Genomic DNA, 16,333 nt, shown 5'->3' on the forward strand with positions numbered 1-16,333 from the left:
AAATATCATCAATGAATATAAAGATGAATTGACAGAAAGTGAAGTGCAAGTGTACTAATAATGTATAATACTGTATTTAACGTGTTTTTATATTAATATTCTACATTTCATTATTTCATTAAAAATATCTTATGCATTATTTTGTTAAGTGTTCATTATTTTTAGGGTATGTTAGAACGTCAAACGTTCAGAATATCTATTAAAAAGGTCAGAGATGTAAGAAAAAGAATTTTTAGCGATAAAGATACTACTAGCAGGCTCAATTTTTCATAGAAGATAGAAAAGTTCATGATCTCTTCTGAATTTTACCAAAGAACACAATTAAATTCTAATTTCTCCAGAGAAAACAAAATCTTCAACTACAGTTCTTTATTTCACAAAGACATAAAGAAATTTAAAGTTCAATTATAAATTTTTCGGTGGAAGATAGAAAAAGTAATGCCATACTTGTAAATATTTTCCTGGAAGATAAAAAGTTCTAGTTCAATTTAAATTTTCTCAACGAAGTGAAGAAAAGTTCAAGTTCTCTACTGAATTTTCCCAAGGAACACAATACTAGTACTAACAACTTATACGGAGTTCTGAAAGTGGAAGTTTATTAAATTATTAAGAAGGCTATTATTTCTTTGAAATATGCATTTACACAACAATTTCCATGTTTTTGATTTTATATTAACGTAGAATTTAAACTTAGCTTCAATTAACTATTTTTCACAATCAAACTACAACATTACATTTTATTGAACCAGAGAAATGTATGGTCATATGATTTTATTGTAAAAGCCACTATACTTTATGAAATTCCCTTTTTCATGTTTTGTCTCCTTAACAATTCCTGAAAGTTTCAAATTAATATACCAAATCATACTTGACTTCGGGCTTCATTACGGAGTTCTGAAAGTAAAAGTAAATCTTTAGTGAGAAATAATAATAAAATTTAAACTTACATTAAGATCAGCAGCTTGCATGATAGGTTCGGACATCGCTTGACGGGGGTTGAGGCTTGTTGCGGCATTGACATGGAAGGGTAGGGATTCTCTTGATTGGTGGTCATGATAGGGCCAGAATATTTGATGACTGTTCCTCTTGAAGGGCCGGCGACTTCACTGTCTTGTATGCGGAGCATAGATGGGTTAGCATATCTAAGAAAATCTTAAGTGAGAAATAATAAAAAAATTTAAACTAACATTAAGATCAGCAGTTTGCATGATAGGTTCGGACATCGCTTGACGGGGGGTTGAGGCTTGTTGTGGCATTGACATCGAAGGGTAGGGATTCTCTTGATTGGTAGTCATGATAGGGCCAGAATATTTGATGACTGTTCCTCTTGAAGGGTCGGCGACTTCATCGTCTTGTTTGCGGAGCATAGATGGGTTAGCATATCTCCTCTGAAAGTAAAAGTTTATTAAATTATTAAGAAGGCTATTATTTCTTTGAAATATGCATTTACACAACAATTTCCATGTTTTTGATTTTATATTAATGAAGAATTTAAACATAGCTCCAATTAGCTATTTTTCACAATCAAACTATGATATTACATTTCGCTGAACCAGAGAATTAGGTTTAGACTTTTCTTAAAAGCCTAAACAAAACTGAAATTGTAAAACAGCAAAATTTCGGTAACATGAGTTAATTGATTAGGTTTAGAATTTTATCAAAAGCCTAAATGGGAAATTAAAATTATGCAAAAAACAAATGTCACTAGCGTCATTAAATTAGTTACCATTAACTCAGGAGCTATTCAAACAGGATCACTTGCGTGAATAGTAGACACTTTGTCCCCATTCCAGATCTGCCCTTCAACTTCTCTCTAAATTCAGGGGTCTTATTCCGCCACCAGACACCAATTGTGGCAACTTCTACTGCAGCAAGCAATAATTAGAACCCAATCTCTAAAATTGGTCTCAATCAAAAACCCTTATCGCTGTTTAAATTCACCAAGTGTAAAGATTTTCAAACAGAGGTCTTTATTCTACAAAGTTCAGGGAAGGTCTGACAGTTTCATACGAGCAAAAATTCACTCAATACGAAACTAGCCTATATTTAATCAAAGATGAACAGAAATAATAACGAATAATTGTTCAAACGTAAACTTATGTCCAATGACATACTAGTTAAAGTGTTAAAAAACAATTTCCCACAAGATGACACTTTTCAACTAAATGTAAAGAGCTACCAGAGTAAATCAAAGATTTGATGAAATAATAACGAATAATTGCTCAAACTTAAATTTTCTGTAAAGTTATGTTTAGCGATAAACTTATTAGAGTGACAAAAACTCTTTCCCACAAGAGGACACTTTTCAACTAAAAGTAAAGAGCTACTAGACTAAATCAAAGATGAGTAGAAATAATAACGAATAATTGCTCAAACTAAAATTTTCTGTAAATGTATGTATAGAGATAAACTAGTTAGAGTGACAAAAAACTTTTTCCCACAAGAAGACACTTCAACTAAAAGTAAAGAGCTACCAGACTAAATCAAAGATATGATGAAATAATAACGAATAATTGTTCAAACTTAAATTTTCTGTAAAGTTATATTTAGCGATAAACTTATTAGAGTTACAAAAACTCTTTCCAACAAGAGGGAACTTTTCAACTAAAAGTAAAGAGCTACTAGACAGAATTAAAGATGTACTGAAATAATAACTAATAATTGTTCAAACTTAAATTTTCTGTAAGGTTATGTATAGAGATAAGCTTGTTAGAGTGACAAAACTTTTTCACATGAGAACATTTTCAACTAAAAGTAGAGCGAGGGTTGAGACGGGGAACAGCCCCATGCATATACAGAATAATTTTTGTCGGCTTAAGTTTTAGTGTTGCTTCTTACTTCCAACTGAAAATTTTTTTTTTAATTTGATGTTTTACTTTTTTCAAATCATGCCATAAATATCTGTTTGAGTAGACCCTCTCTTATCAGTTTAATTCGATTTGACACAATATTTTCATTGTAGTTTGTATATTTTCTTTAGAAAACACATCGAAAAGACACATCAAGAGCTAAATTTGTGAGTTTTTTTTTTCACTGACAATTCCTTTTTTTTTGCCAGGCCATAACCTCCCTAATTGGAAGATATGAATTATAATCGAGGAACATAGTTCATCATATTTTACATATTTTTGGATGGAAAATACACTGAAAAGACATATTATTTGAACTCACATCAAACGTTGGTGGGCTTGCATTTGAAGAACCTTCCATTATTTTCTATCTTGTCCTATATTTCAGCCTATACTGACTTTTAAACTTTTCAAAGCCCTAAAATATACTAACCTAACGGTTATTTATTTACGAAATCGTACAAACTGTTGATTTTAGAACAATAATTACCTTTCTATGTATCACTTAACACTCACTAGAATTGTCACTTATCACTCACGGAGAATGGATTCAAAAAAATACTTCTTACATCACATAGTCTAATTGTGTCAAACGAGACATCTTCAATGCAGATTAATTAATTGTTACGTTCGATTTTGTTTTGGACATAGGAAAGCATCGATGGGGGTGAGAATTTCTGTAAAACTATCTAAGATTGATCAGCTCTGTGATTTCACACTTCTTGTGTAATCAGAAAGAAAAAAGAAGAAAAATTGATAAAAGATATTTTGAAATATGCCCCAAAATCAGAGCTATTACAACTTAAATGACGCGAGGGGAGGGGGAATCTGGTTTTAAGAATATCCTGGATATATCATTTTATATTATCTAAGTACTCACAGAAGGAGTCGTCACAGAAACTTTGAAAAGGACTCATTTGATTGGGAATTAAAGTGGCTAGCACCCAACTCACAGGAGGGGGCGTGAAACCTATGGTTGTTAACTTTGATTTGCAAGACTAGAAAGAAAAGTTTTTAGGTGTGGGGCTGCGCCCTGCCTCAACCCTCGCTCTTGAAATCCTCCCCCCCAACTCAACTTTTCCAGAGGATTTCAAAATCCCCCCTCCAAACTCAAAAATTTCTAGGAACGTATTTTCATCATATTTAAATATTTACCTACGTACACATCACTTAGGTTAGATTAGATTAGGCGAGAGACAGGCAAAAAGTTAGGTGTATGGTTAGGTTAGGTTAGATTATGTTAGGTTAGGTTAATTTAGGTTAGACTAGGTTAGCCTACGTACGATGGTTAGGTTAGATTATGTTAGGTTAGGTTAATTTAGGTTAGACTAGGCTGTTCTTAGGTGTGGGGCTGCCCCCGCCACAACCCTCGCTATTGAAATCCCCCCCCCCCAACTCAACTTTTCCAGAGGATTTTAAAATCCCCCCCCCCTCCAAACTCAATAATTTTTAGGAACATATTTTCATCATATTTAAATATTTAACTACGTACGCATCACTTAGGTTAGATTAGATTAGGCGAGAGACAGGCAAAAAGTTAGGTGTATGGTTAGGTTAGATTATGTTAGGTTAGGTTAATTTAGGTTAGACTAGGTTAGCCTACGTACGCGTGTTAGATTATGTTAGGTTAGGTTAATTTAGTTTAGACTAGGTTAGCCTACGTACGCGCGCGTACGTAGGCTAACCTAGTCTACGTTAATATAAAATCAAAACATGGACATTGTTGTGTAATTGCATATTTCAAAGAAATAATAGCCTTCTTAATAATTTAATAAACTTCCACTTTCAGAACTCCGTATAAGTTGTTAGTACTAGTATTGTGTTCCTTGGTAAAATTCAGTAGAGAACTTGAACTTTTCTTCACTTCGTTGAGAAAATTTAAATTGAACTAGAACTTTTTATCTTCCTGGAAAATATTTACAAGTATGGCATTACTTTTTCTATCTTCCACCGAAAAATTAGAACTGAACTTTAAATTTCTTTATGTCTTTGTGAAATAAAGAACTGTAGTGGAAGATTTTTGTTTTCTCTGGAGAAATTAGAATTTAATTGTGTTCTTTGGTAAAATTCAGAAGAAATCATGAACTTTTCTATCTTCTATGAAAAATTGAGCCTGCTAGTAGTATCTTTATCGCTAAAAATTCTTTTTCTTACATCTCTGACCTTTTTAATAGATATTCTGAACGTTTGACGTTCTAGCATACCCTAAAAATAATGAACACTTAACAAAATAATGCATAAGATATTTTTAATGAAATAATGACATGTAGAATATTAATATAAAAATACGTTAAATACATTATTATACATTATTAGTACACTTGCACTTCACTTTCCGTCAATTCATCTTTATATTCATTGATGATATTTCTGCTAATGTCATTTTTATTCTGCCTACGATTTCACTGTCAATTGTCACATTATTTTTACATAGATAGCAGTTTTGACACATTGACAAGATATGACTTATGATGTTGGTGCAGGAGTATGCTTGTCTTCTTCTTGTTCTCTTTAAAATGCTAATACCAGAAAGATGATGATAGGATTTATCAACAGGTAATGTGTAACCAGAAGCCCTAGCAAGGAGTTGTCCCCGATCATCGACAATTATCTTTAAGTTTGCATTATCTTTGAGCACTAATTTCTCTGGTAATGTTACTCTTGCATATCCACCGTTTACACGATTGAAATTCTTGGGTACTCTAAAGATATCTAACTTCTTACTGTCATGACAACGCATGCATACATTTCCAATAGTGTTACCACTTGCACTCGTTTCATAGTTCAGGTATTTCTCCTTATCTGCATTCAATACGACGATGATTTTTTCATGTGTACATACTTTTGTCGAATAATTCATCTTCACTTTTTTACAGATATGAATTGTGTGTTTATCTTTCCACTGCGTAAAAAATACTGATTTAATGCATGCAATAAACTAGGCAGTGTCGATAACCTGCCATAGAGTACCAGAGGTAAAGCCACGTCGTGTCTATGAACAAGCACAGAGAACGATTGGTAGAGCCGTAAGCATATTTCATGTCATTTTAAGATACGTAAAAAAGTTTAAAGAAAACACCATGTTAAAAAATTCAAATTATTTTAAAAGAGGGAGGGACGGGGGACCGGGGGTCCTTGGGGCGCCCAGTGGACCTTTGGAGCCCGGGGGAGGGTCGTGGGGGGCCCGGTGAGGGCCTTTGGAGGTGGGGGGGGCCCGTGAGGGGCGACTGGTCTTTTGGGCGTCCGGTGGAACTTTGGGAACCGGGGGAGGGCGTTTGGGGGTCGGGGGGCCCTTTGGGCGCGTGGGGGCCCTTTGAGGACCGGGGGAGGGCCTTTGGGGGCCCGGTGAGTGCCTTTGGGGGTCTGGGGGGCCCTTGAGGCCCGAATGGTCCTTTGGGAGCCCGGTGGACCTTTGGGGACCGGGGAGGGCCTTTGGGGGTCCGGGGGCCCTTTGGGAGCCTGGGGGGCCTTTGAGGACCGGGGAGGGCCTTTGGGGGTCCGGGGAGGGCCTTTGGGGGTCTGGGGAGGCCCTTGAGCGCCGATTGGTCCTTTGGGAGCCCGGTGAGGGCCTTGGGGACCTGGGAGAGGGCCTTTGGGGGTCCGGGGGCCCTTTGGGAGCTTGGGGGACCCTTGAGGACCGGGGCTTCCTTCGGGGTTGGGGTAGGGGGATTGGAACCCTTTGGGGTTGGGGTAGGGGGATCGGAACCCTTTGGGCTTGGGGTAGAGGACCTCACGACACTGTTAAAATACAACTTGTGTATTATAAGGACCACAGAGTTTTACCCTTAAATTCTCTTCTAAAACATTTTCTAAAATCATCTTTTAAAATGTCTCTAACTGTTTCGCCAAAATAATTCCATATAATGTCTAAAACGGTTTCGCCCAAATAATCCCTAAACGTAATTTCAGCGTGTTCCTTTTGTTTTGGCATCCCTGTGCTTTCACATTTGAAATTACAAAGAAACCTTTTCGTGCGCTAAGATCAAAACATTCGCTCGGGAACGATTCTCTTTAGAAACAACAAATTAATTCCCCTTTCATGTCAATCAATCAATCATGACATCATCTGTCACGTGCGATCTAAACTTTGCCCCGGAAACGTTCTCTCTGGGAATACATCAAAGACATTAATTAACTTAACGTCATCTGTCAGACATTAATTAACTTTGCTCGAAAACAATTTGATTAATGACTCAATAATCCATGAAAGTGAGAAAGTTCCTGTTTTTCCATTCTCACTGACAAAAACCAAAAAACAGACATAAATGTGACACAGTTCCTGTTTTTTCATTCCCACTGACAAAAACCATGAAAACATACAAAAATGTCAGAAAATTCCTGTTTTTCAAATTCTCGCTGACAAAAACCATAAAAACATTCATGAAAAACATCAAATAAATCGACCAACACACATAACCATCCATGAAAACATCCACAAATGTGAGAAAGTTCCTGTTTTTTCATTCTCACTGACAAAATCCATAAGCCATCCATAAATTACTGTTGACATCCATGAAGAACACCAAATAAATCGACCAACACACATAACCATCCAAGAAAACATCCATAAATGTGACAAAATTCCTGTTTTTCAAATTCTCGCTGACAAAAACCATAAAACATCCATGAAAAACATCAAATAAATCGACCAACACACATAACCATCCATGAAAACATCCATAAATGTGACAAAGTTCCTGTTTTTTCATTCTCACTGACAAAATCCATAAACCATCCATAAATTACTGTTGACATCCATGAAAAACATCAAATAAATTGACCCACACACATAACCATCCAAGAAAACATCCAATAAATGTGACAAAATTCCTGTTTTTTCATTCTCACTGACAAAATCCATAAACCACGTGGTTCTATGCCCATATAAGGAGCCCTGATCGGATCAATAGGGTCATCTCTACTGTCTTCGATACTTTAATTTTGTATTGAAATCTATAGCTTTATGGCGCTTTCTCCTTCTGACGCACATTATACATGCTACGTAATTTATCAATTTTTGATATGTAATTTAACTCATATAATTGCAAAGCATCTGCTGGGGGGAGGGGTGTGAATAACGAATTTTCTTGTCTCCTTAGCGGTAGTACTGAGCGTCTACCTAAAATGACAAAAAAAAAATCTTTTTTGTTTTTGGGAGGGACGGGGCGTGATTCAGAACATATAATTGTTAAAATAGCCTTATACATGCGTGTAAAAAATTATGTGAGCAGGTAGGTTTATTGAGTATCAATTTGAAAATGATTTTTTCCCTCTTAACTTCCTCCTCACTTTCTTAGGTCTTCCTAGGACAGTTGGCGTATAAGGCGACACTGGTGTCTCTCCATGACGAACTCTTCAGCGCATTTGACTGAACATCTTTAAGGTACGACCTCGACAGTGCAGCATCCTTGTCAATATAACGGAAAATGTCACTCTGTCGTCCGTGTCTTGCGGGGAGGGGACGGGGGGCTAATTGTAGGGTGGGCTCCAGCAACAAACATCATGGAAAAGGTAGCGCCCGCTCATTCGTATCATGTCCTTACGGTGACGCCATCGACTGCTTTTCATTTTTTCAGTAACAAATGGCTGTTTTGTCTTTTCTCGGATAAAGGCATTGGTGATCTTGTCTGACCATGAATATCAAGGTTGCGTCTGAGACACAAAATCTCTAATCCCGGGATGTGCTTTTCAAGCTACTTGGACAAAGCCTAAGGTTTGTATCTAGATAAGCACAGAGCCGGTTGTTGTTTAAGAGCCCTAATTTGAATTTCAGAGTATGCAAAGTTTCTCCAGATGTTCTTTAACTTGTCAAAAGCATTTCCAGCGCCAGTAATACGTAATATTTCTACGCCCAAGACTCTCATATTTAATGATTCATCCAGAATGTTTGAGTTCCTCAACCTCCTAATTAGTATCAGCACCACCAACTTTAAGAAGTGGGGTAGCTTATGTCCTAACGTTGTTGTGGGTAATTTTCGTTTTCATTGGGCTGATTCAAAATCCACCTCGTTCGGCTGAGTTTGAGAGTTCAGTGATATTTTGCTGCAAATCCTCTCCTAGATGTTAAAGGGGGCTTAAATCATCAGCAAGGGCCCTGTTGTAGAGTGTACGACTCAGGTTTACTACCTTGTGAAGTTGTGAATTGAGAGGACACAGTCGATGAGAATAACAAACTGCGCCAGGGAAAAAATGGATCATTGACAGGCATGAGAGTTCACATTGAAGCAATTGGTAAGGTTTTATCATCGGTCCGCACTGGAAATTGCTGGTTTTCCTAAAATTTACCGTTGAGACTGACAATTTACCGGGGGGAAGAAGCCAATGAAACTGAAAATAATGTCCGTTTTGCTATTCTTTCAATTCTTCAAGCAGTGTTCTGAAACTGCATATCAAATCAGCACAATATCTATCCGGCCTAAAACCATGTTGTTCATCTCTTAATATTACATCAATTTTCGAAATAATGTGGTTCAGCAATACTTGACAAAAGACTTTAATTCCTACGGAATGCAGAGTGATGTCGTGCCAGTTATTGTACTCAACTGATCTACCTTTAAAAAGAAGAGCTTAAATATTCTCTTTTTTTTAGTCCGTGAAATAGTCTCTGTTTCTTCTATTTGAGTGAGAACTTCGACTAATTATGGGCTCCATATTCATAAAGTTCGGGCTGCAAGTCGTCAATTTCTGCAGATTTTCCATTTTTTAGCTCATGGATGCATTGATTATATCAAGCAACAGTGATGATTTGTTTGAGGATCTAGAGAATTTATGGGTTGCGGGAAGTTCGGCACTTAGATAAGATACTCCTTCCACCTATTGTCAATCTCTTCTTTTTTACTAAGTTGAGAGATGTAACTAGAAATCAGGAGAAATCCTCAGTACGAAGTAATCAAGTCAAATAGGTTACAAAACCTTACTTGATGTCTGTTGATTTCAAACGGCCGTGATGCTCGTAATTATCTGATCCATCTTCAATCCAAGGTTCAAAACATTGAAAACAGAAAATTTGATAAAATGCTTGTTTAGTGGGATTATAACTAAAGTTTTTGGGCTTGGCACATACCTGAAAAGGCTTTTTGGCTTCTTCGTCCCCCCTTGAATTTTTTATCCATTTTCTCCGTGTAATTTTATTACGGTCTGCTGGGTACTGAGTATCTATCTGTACCCGGCATCCGTTCTGCTAAAGAAGGTAATTATTTGTAAAGACGAAGTTAAAATGATTAACTATCCAAAAAGATTGTTGGACGACAGGCAAAAAAAGTGAAAATTTTTAGCGTACACTTTTAAGCGTACTTTTAGCGTACACTATAATAGCCACCGAGGCTTAGGTTGTTTTTTCAAAGTTGAAAAAAGTTTGGAAGAATGGGAAGATAAGTGTGCAAACCAACGTTAGAATATTGTAAGCTACAGTGATGGCAGTGGTCAAGTATTTGTTAGATGTTCTCCTGAGAAATTGCACGCGGATTGTTTTGGGTACCCGTCATACTAACCATATTTCAAACAATACGCCGTACGAATAACAGTGTTCAATCCCGCTTTCTAGGACTATAATGAGAGAAAGGTTGAGATGACTAAGACACATTTTGCTGATGACGGATGATAGATTTCCAGTTTCTTAATAAGAGAAAGTGGAACTTCTCGGGAGGGTGTAAAGAGGGAGGCTTTGAATAGATTGGGATGGAGGAGGGGCGTCCGTAGCTGAGTTAACCTCAGGCGGCTTGCTGCTGCTGTGAGCCTTTAGTAGTAGCAGTAGTGGTATAGTAGAAGTGGTCTTAATTGACAGTTTTAGAGTTGTTATATTTTATTCGGGGTCAGTGCCAGGGGTGCCTAAGGGGTTATTTGCCCGCCGGAGATTTTGAAAATTACATTGTTTTGATATTTTCATTGAAAAAAGGGAAAACATTAATATTCCCCCCCTAGATTTTAATAAACAGGCTACATTTATCTGTATGTTCGTTAAAAAAAATGAAAAGATTGCTGTCCACCTGCCCACAACGCTCTCTCGAACTGACGCCCCTGGACAGTGGAACTAATTTATATGGCCCTAGGATTCATTTTATGCTCTACTAAAAATTACCCTACTTAGAATAACATATTAGCTTTAAAAAATCTTCATTGTAAGACTGTATTTTCTTTTCCTTCAATATAAAACATATTTAAAACCGAATTTGAAAAGTTTTAATTGGCAAGCTATTGATAAACTTGCCAACTAGAGCTGATGTCAGTAACCTCGTTAATCATTATATTATAATTTCTTTCAAGATTTTAAACAGTTTGTTACCAGCAATTTACGATACATATGTAAATGTGCTACTGAGGAAATCAGCCAATATAGTTTGTGAAGCGAAATCCGATACTTTAAATGTCTTCTTTGTAGTTGCTTCGAAATTTGCCTATTAAAATTCACATTGGATAAATAAGTTTCATAACCATTCAAGCTAAACTGATGCATTATAGGTGACTGCACAACTCCCCACCCTACAAATCTCCACACCTCTACTCCAATATGGATTTCTGTTCTCCACACACCCTTGCTGTTTATGCAAATTTTATAGTCTATATCAAATCTTTAACTTATAGGTACTTGAGACTGAAATTGCATTTTAAGCGCTCTAAAAAAAAAAAAAAAAAATTGTTTGGTGTGTAGCCTTCTTGTTCCACCAACATTCGTTTATTCAAGGTTCGTGAAGGTTGTTAATTTTAAGATTATTATTTCATTTGGAGGTTTGTGTGATTTCCATGTAGAATACAGACACTCAACGTTTCGTAGTTGTTTAATAGCTCAAGTTGTATAGCAGACATTTTAAGAGTTCCTCTTTCCCAGAAGGGGAACATTCATAAATCATCTCTTTGAATGTCTCCAGAAAGGCGATAAAAACGTTTTAAAACTTTCCCTTTAACTTGCATTTTTTATATTTATATTATGGTCGCTATGGTGGGCTGTACCTTTTAGGCGGAAAATAACACTGTTTTTTAAGGTTCAACATATGAAGCACAAGGATGCAATCAATTAAAAAATTAGTTCGCCTATAAATAAGATTTTATGAAGTTAACTACAATCTTTAAGGGTTGATATTTTTAAATTGTAAATTTTTGCATTAACTAATTTCTTTTTTTCTAGGTTAGACCCTGAGAAATTTGAGCTTATAAATGTAAGTTGTTTCATTTTCTTTCTGTGCATTGAGGCAACGTTTATTATATTTCTCTTTGTGAAAAAAAAAAAAATCGAGGTACTTCTACATTCCATAGAACTAAAATAACGGAGAATAGTCAATGTCAAACATACATAACTTTCCTCTGGACTGAATCGTGGTCCTCATCACATAGACTACACTAATTTATATGATTTTACTCTAAAAATTCTGTCATTGCTGATGATAATGAAAAAATAGAGTAAGGAGAGGGGCAATACAAACAAATCTCCAAGTGATGCTGATTTCGGGGTAATAATCGTTTCATATTCGTTTGCATATAAAATAGTTGAACTCATCTCAAACGATACAAAAAAGATAGTCTTGTACTTTTGCTTCTGTAACTGTTCCTTTTAGCGGATTTTCTGGTGAATGTGATGAGTATTAGCAACGCCGTGACTCTTGTCTCCCCACTCCTACAGGGATCATATTCTAAGTTCTCTCAGAAAACTTAAGGATAAAGAATATACTTGTAGAATGCCACCCAAATCATTCACGTTAAAACACTTCTGAAGAGACTAAGGTAATTATGCGGGTCTTTTGCCCGAATTTGACCCGATATCTCCAACGGTTGAGTGAAGCTATATGAGTCTTTGGTGCCCCAGAAAAAAGACAACAAGTATGCTCAATCGTGGACATGATTCTTAGAAGTGATTTCGATAATAAGGTCCTAATAGTTTTATCTCCACTTAAACACTACATCCATCATTTCCTGAGGAATATGAGCACTGCCGTAGTCGAGATGACGGAAGTAACTGGTCGTACCTCGATCCTACTCATTATCTTCCTCGAGAAACTACATCTGGTATGGTAAATAAACAAATAAAGAAGCATCAATGATCATCCTAATAGGGAATAGTAAAACAAACAACAACTGTAGATTGAGGAATGAAACCTTTGTTTTAGGGATCTCAAATATGCTAATTATGATTGGTGTAATTTTTTTCATGATTAGCCTATATATATATATATATATATATATATATATATATATATATATATATATATATATATATATATATATATATATATATATATATATATATATATATATATATATATATATATATATAATTTGTTTATATATTTTGTGACAAATTTGTTTAGCTACTTTGAAACTGAAAACATTACGACTATTGATAGTTCAATCATCGCTTACGTTGACTGTAGCTAAAGCGAAACTTGAGTTCAAGTTCGGATTGGTTTTGGAACTCGAAAGAGCATGTGACGTCATAAAAAAAGGCAAACCAATTCATTTGGATATTTGGGAAGGGGCAATGCAATTCGACCAAGCAAGCAGAAATCTCCAAATGAATCACTCTTGTTTGCTACTCCTTGTTTGGGAAAATAGACGGCTCCACAGTGAATACCACAGTTTATATAATTAGCTGTATGATCTTTCCCTATCTCACCCATTATAAAAACCGGGACCGTGTTGCAAGTGCTCCAGAGAACATATAAAAATACGCGACAGTAGATCTTTTCACGGGTAGACAAGTCAGATCTCTCTTGAACGCGAAACTTGGCTTCAACGTTGGAACACTAATTTTGAAGAAACTAATTTTAAATTAATTTATTCCAATACATACATGAAAATCGGTAATTAGTAGTGCAATGTTATTATTAGTTGTTTATTGGAATTAAAATAGGTTTCGAAGTCTCAAGTTGGTTTCAAAGGCATTTTGAGAAAGTTTCTGCAAAAATACGTGTTCCAGGGTAATTGGACCGCTGATGGCAGATCAAATGAGAGGAGCTGTTTGTACGCGCCGATATATATATATATATATATATATATATATATATATATATATATATATATATATATATATATATATATATATATATATATATATATATATATATATATATATATATATATGTATATATATATATATATATATATATATATATATATATATATATATATATATATATATATATATATATATATATATATATATATATATATATATATATATATATATATATATATATATATATATCTATATATAAAATTAGTTCGGATGTCTATAGGAATTGCAAGTAGGTTTCGAAGTCGTTAGAACCCAAGTCCTAAAATTGGTCTCAATTAGGAACCCTTATCACTATCTAAATTCACAAAGTGCAAAGAATTTCAAACAGGGGTGTTTATTGCTTAATGTTCAGGAAAGGTCTGCCCATTTCATTCGGAAACAATTATTGGAAACGAAACTAGTCTAATCTCTGCTCTCAGCCAAAACAGGTAACTAGACTTTTCAAGTATCACAGGAACTACAATCTGAGAAAATAAATATCATGACGTGAAAACAAATGATAAACCATCCAGTTGCGGATCCAGAGGGGGAGGGGTACCCCCCTAAAGTATTCTCAAGTAGTGTAATTTACCTAATTAACGCAAGTTTGCATTAATTAAACTTGCTCCTAGCGTAAGTTTATCGGATCAACCTATTTTGCCCCCCCCTAAAAATCCTGGATCCGCCCCTGAAACCATCACACCTATTCCACCAGTTATTAGAAGAAAAAAATCCTTATTTTCGCAAATTTCATCAACCCCCCGTCCCCTTTTTTTATAAAATCCTACACAGGCTAATCAGTCGAGTCCTCTAGTAGATTGTCATAATTTTTTATATGAAATAAATCATAACTGTGAGATTGGACACCTATAAACCACTCCGCCGACTCATCAAGTTTTTTTCTCCTTTCACAATTACAAATAATTTACTTTCTAATCATTTTTCATTGATTGACGCAAACACACTAATCCATAAGTGCGGAGGAGCTTTTTGTTCGCACCGAGAATGAAGATCCAGAAATCATCTGCGGTAAACTTACTGCTAATTATATAAACTGTGGTGAATACATACAACGTTGAAAGGTCCCTGTGACTTGTAATTAACACTTTCGCAGCTTACGACATCTTTGTAGGTTTGTACTGGGTTTTGTGCCACAGTTTGTTGGCGTCGAAGATTACGACAGTGTTGTTCTTCTAACCTAATGTTTCTTTCTTCTTCGCTTTCATTTTGGACTCGTTCTGATTCTCGAATTCGCTTGTCTTCTAACCGCACACTTCTTTGTTCTTCGCTTTTATTTTTGACGTATTCTGATACTCGCTTACGCATGTCTTCCAATCGCACAATTCTTATTTCTTCACTTTCATTTTTGACACGTTTTGATTCTCCCTGTCGCGTATCTTCTAGCCGCACAGTTCTTTGTTCTTCACGTTCATTTTTGACACGTTCTGATCTAACCGCATAGTTCATTGTTCTTCAATTTCGTTTTTCATTCGCTCTGATCCTCGTTGTCGCATGTCTTGTAACCGTATATATTTTTTTTTCACTTTCGCGGTAGACTTGTATATATTTGATTCTCTAGTTATGCATTAGCATTGTCATCACGTTATTCTTTAGTTTTAAGTCATGAGGTGTCACTTTTGTTTTTTATTCGTTGTGATTGTCGTTGTCACATGTCTTTGTCCCTTCTTTTTCTCCTACTTTTGCCCCATGCGTGGATGTGTGAATGAGGATACCATTCATTTTGTATCCGAGTGTGAAGAGCTCTCCGAGTTGCGAAATGTTTTGGACGAGTGTTGGGAGTGAATGTTGGTCAATCGAGCTGATGTTTGAGAGGAACGCGTGTGCTATTAAAAAATTGTGTAAATTTCTTCGCATAGGGATTAAACATAGGAGATTATGTTTGAGGGGATGGTTTGTCGAGGTTTTTAAGTTGAATTTTATTGTGGTTGTTTTTTGTAGGCTAAAATGTTGAACGTGTTGTGTTTTTTTCTTTGTTTGTATTGTTTATAGTTGTATTTTGTTCCTCGAGCTTTTTTGTAGGCTATATTTTGTGTAGCTATGGTTTTGTAATAAATCTTATCTTATCTTCTAACCACATATTTCTTTGTACTTCACTTTCTTCTTTGACTCGCTGTGATTCTCGCTATCGTATGTCTTTTAACATGTATTCTTTTATTCTTAGTTTTGTTTATTCTGTTTTGCTTACAGAGAACCGTTTTACCAAGAGCTGTGCAATATTGGGAACAAGCCCTAATGGTCCGAAAAACAGAGAACGTAATTCGCCTCAGTAGGTAAGTCGTTTAATTAATTTTTATTTTATTTTTTGACACTAAAATGTAGTGATGGCGCTATAATTTGTAAAAATAAGAATCTTAAACGCTGTTCAGTAGGAATTAGATAACAGAGATCAGGCCCTTCAGAGACTTTTTCGAACTTAGAACTTAGCATATTAAGATTTGGTTCTTAATAAGCTATCCAGGGCCGGATCGAATAGATGTGG

At 35.6% G+C, this 16,333-nt stretch overlaps 1 protein-coding gene across 1 annotated transcript in view; it reads left to right on the forward strand.

Annotated features, from left to right (window-relative positions):
- The window catches only part of Invadolysin (leishmanolysin-like peptidase, invadolysin), a 185,279-nt gene that overhangs the window by 87,415 nt on the left and 81,531 nt on the right, over positions 1-16,333 (forward strand). Inside the window, exons 5-6 of the mRNA XM_089106746.1 lie at positions 11,971-12,001; positions 16,042-16,124. Of these exons, the coding sequence (XP_088962872.1) occupies positions 11,971-12,001; positions 16,042-16,124 (114 nt within the window). The remainder of the gene's footprint in view (positions 1-11,970; positions 12,002-16,041; positions 16,125-16,333) is intronic.

The sequence above is a fragment of the Artemia sp. Qi Xiang Cuo genome, chromosome 21 (genome assembly GCF_049724085.1).
Source record: "Artemia sp. Qi Xiang Cuo chromosome 21, ASM4972408v1, whole genome shotgun sequence".
In the NCBI taxonomy this organism is placed as follows: Eukaryota; Metazoa; Arthropoda; class Branchiopoda; order Anostraca; family Artemiidae; genus Artemia; species Artemia sp. Qi Xiang Cuo.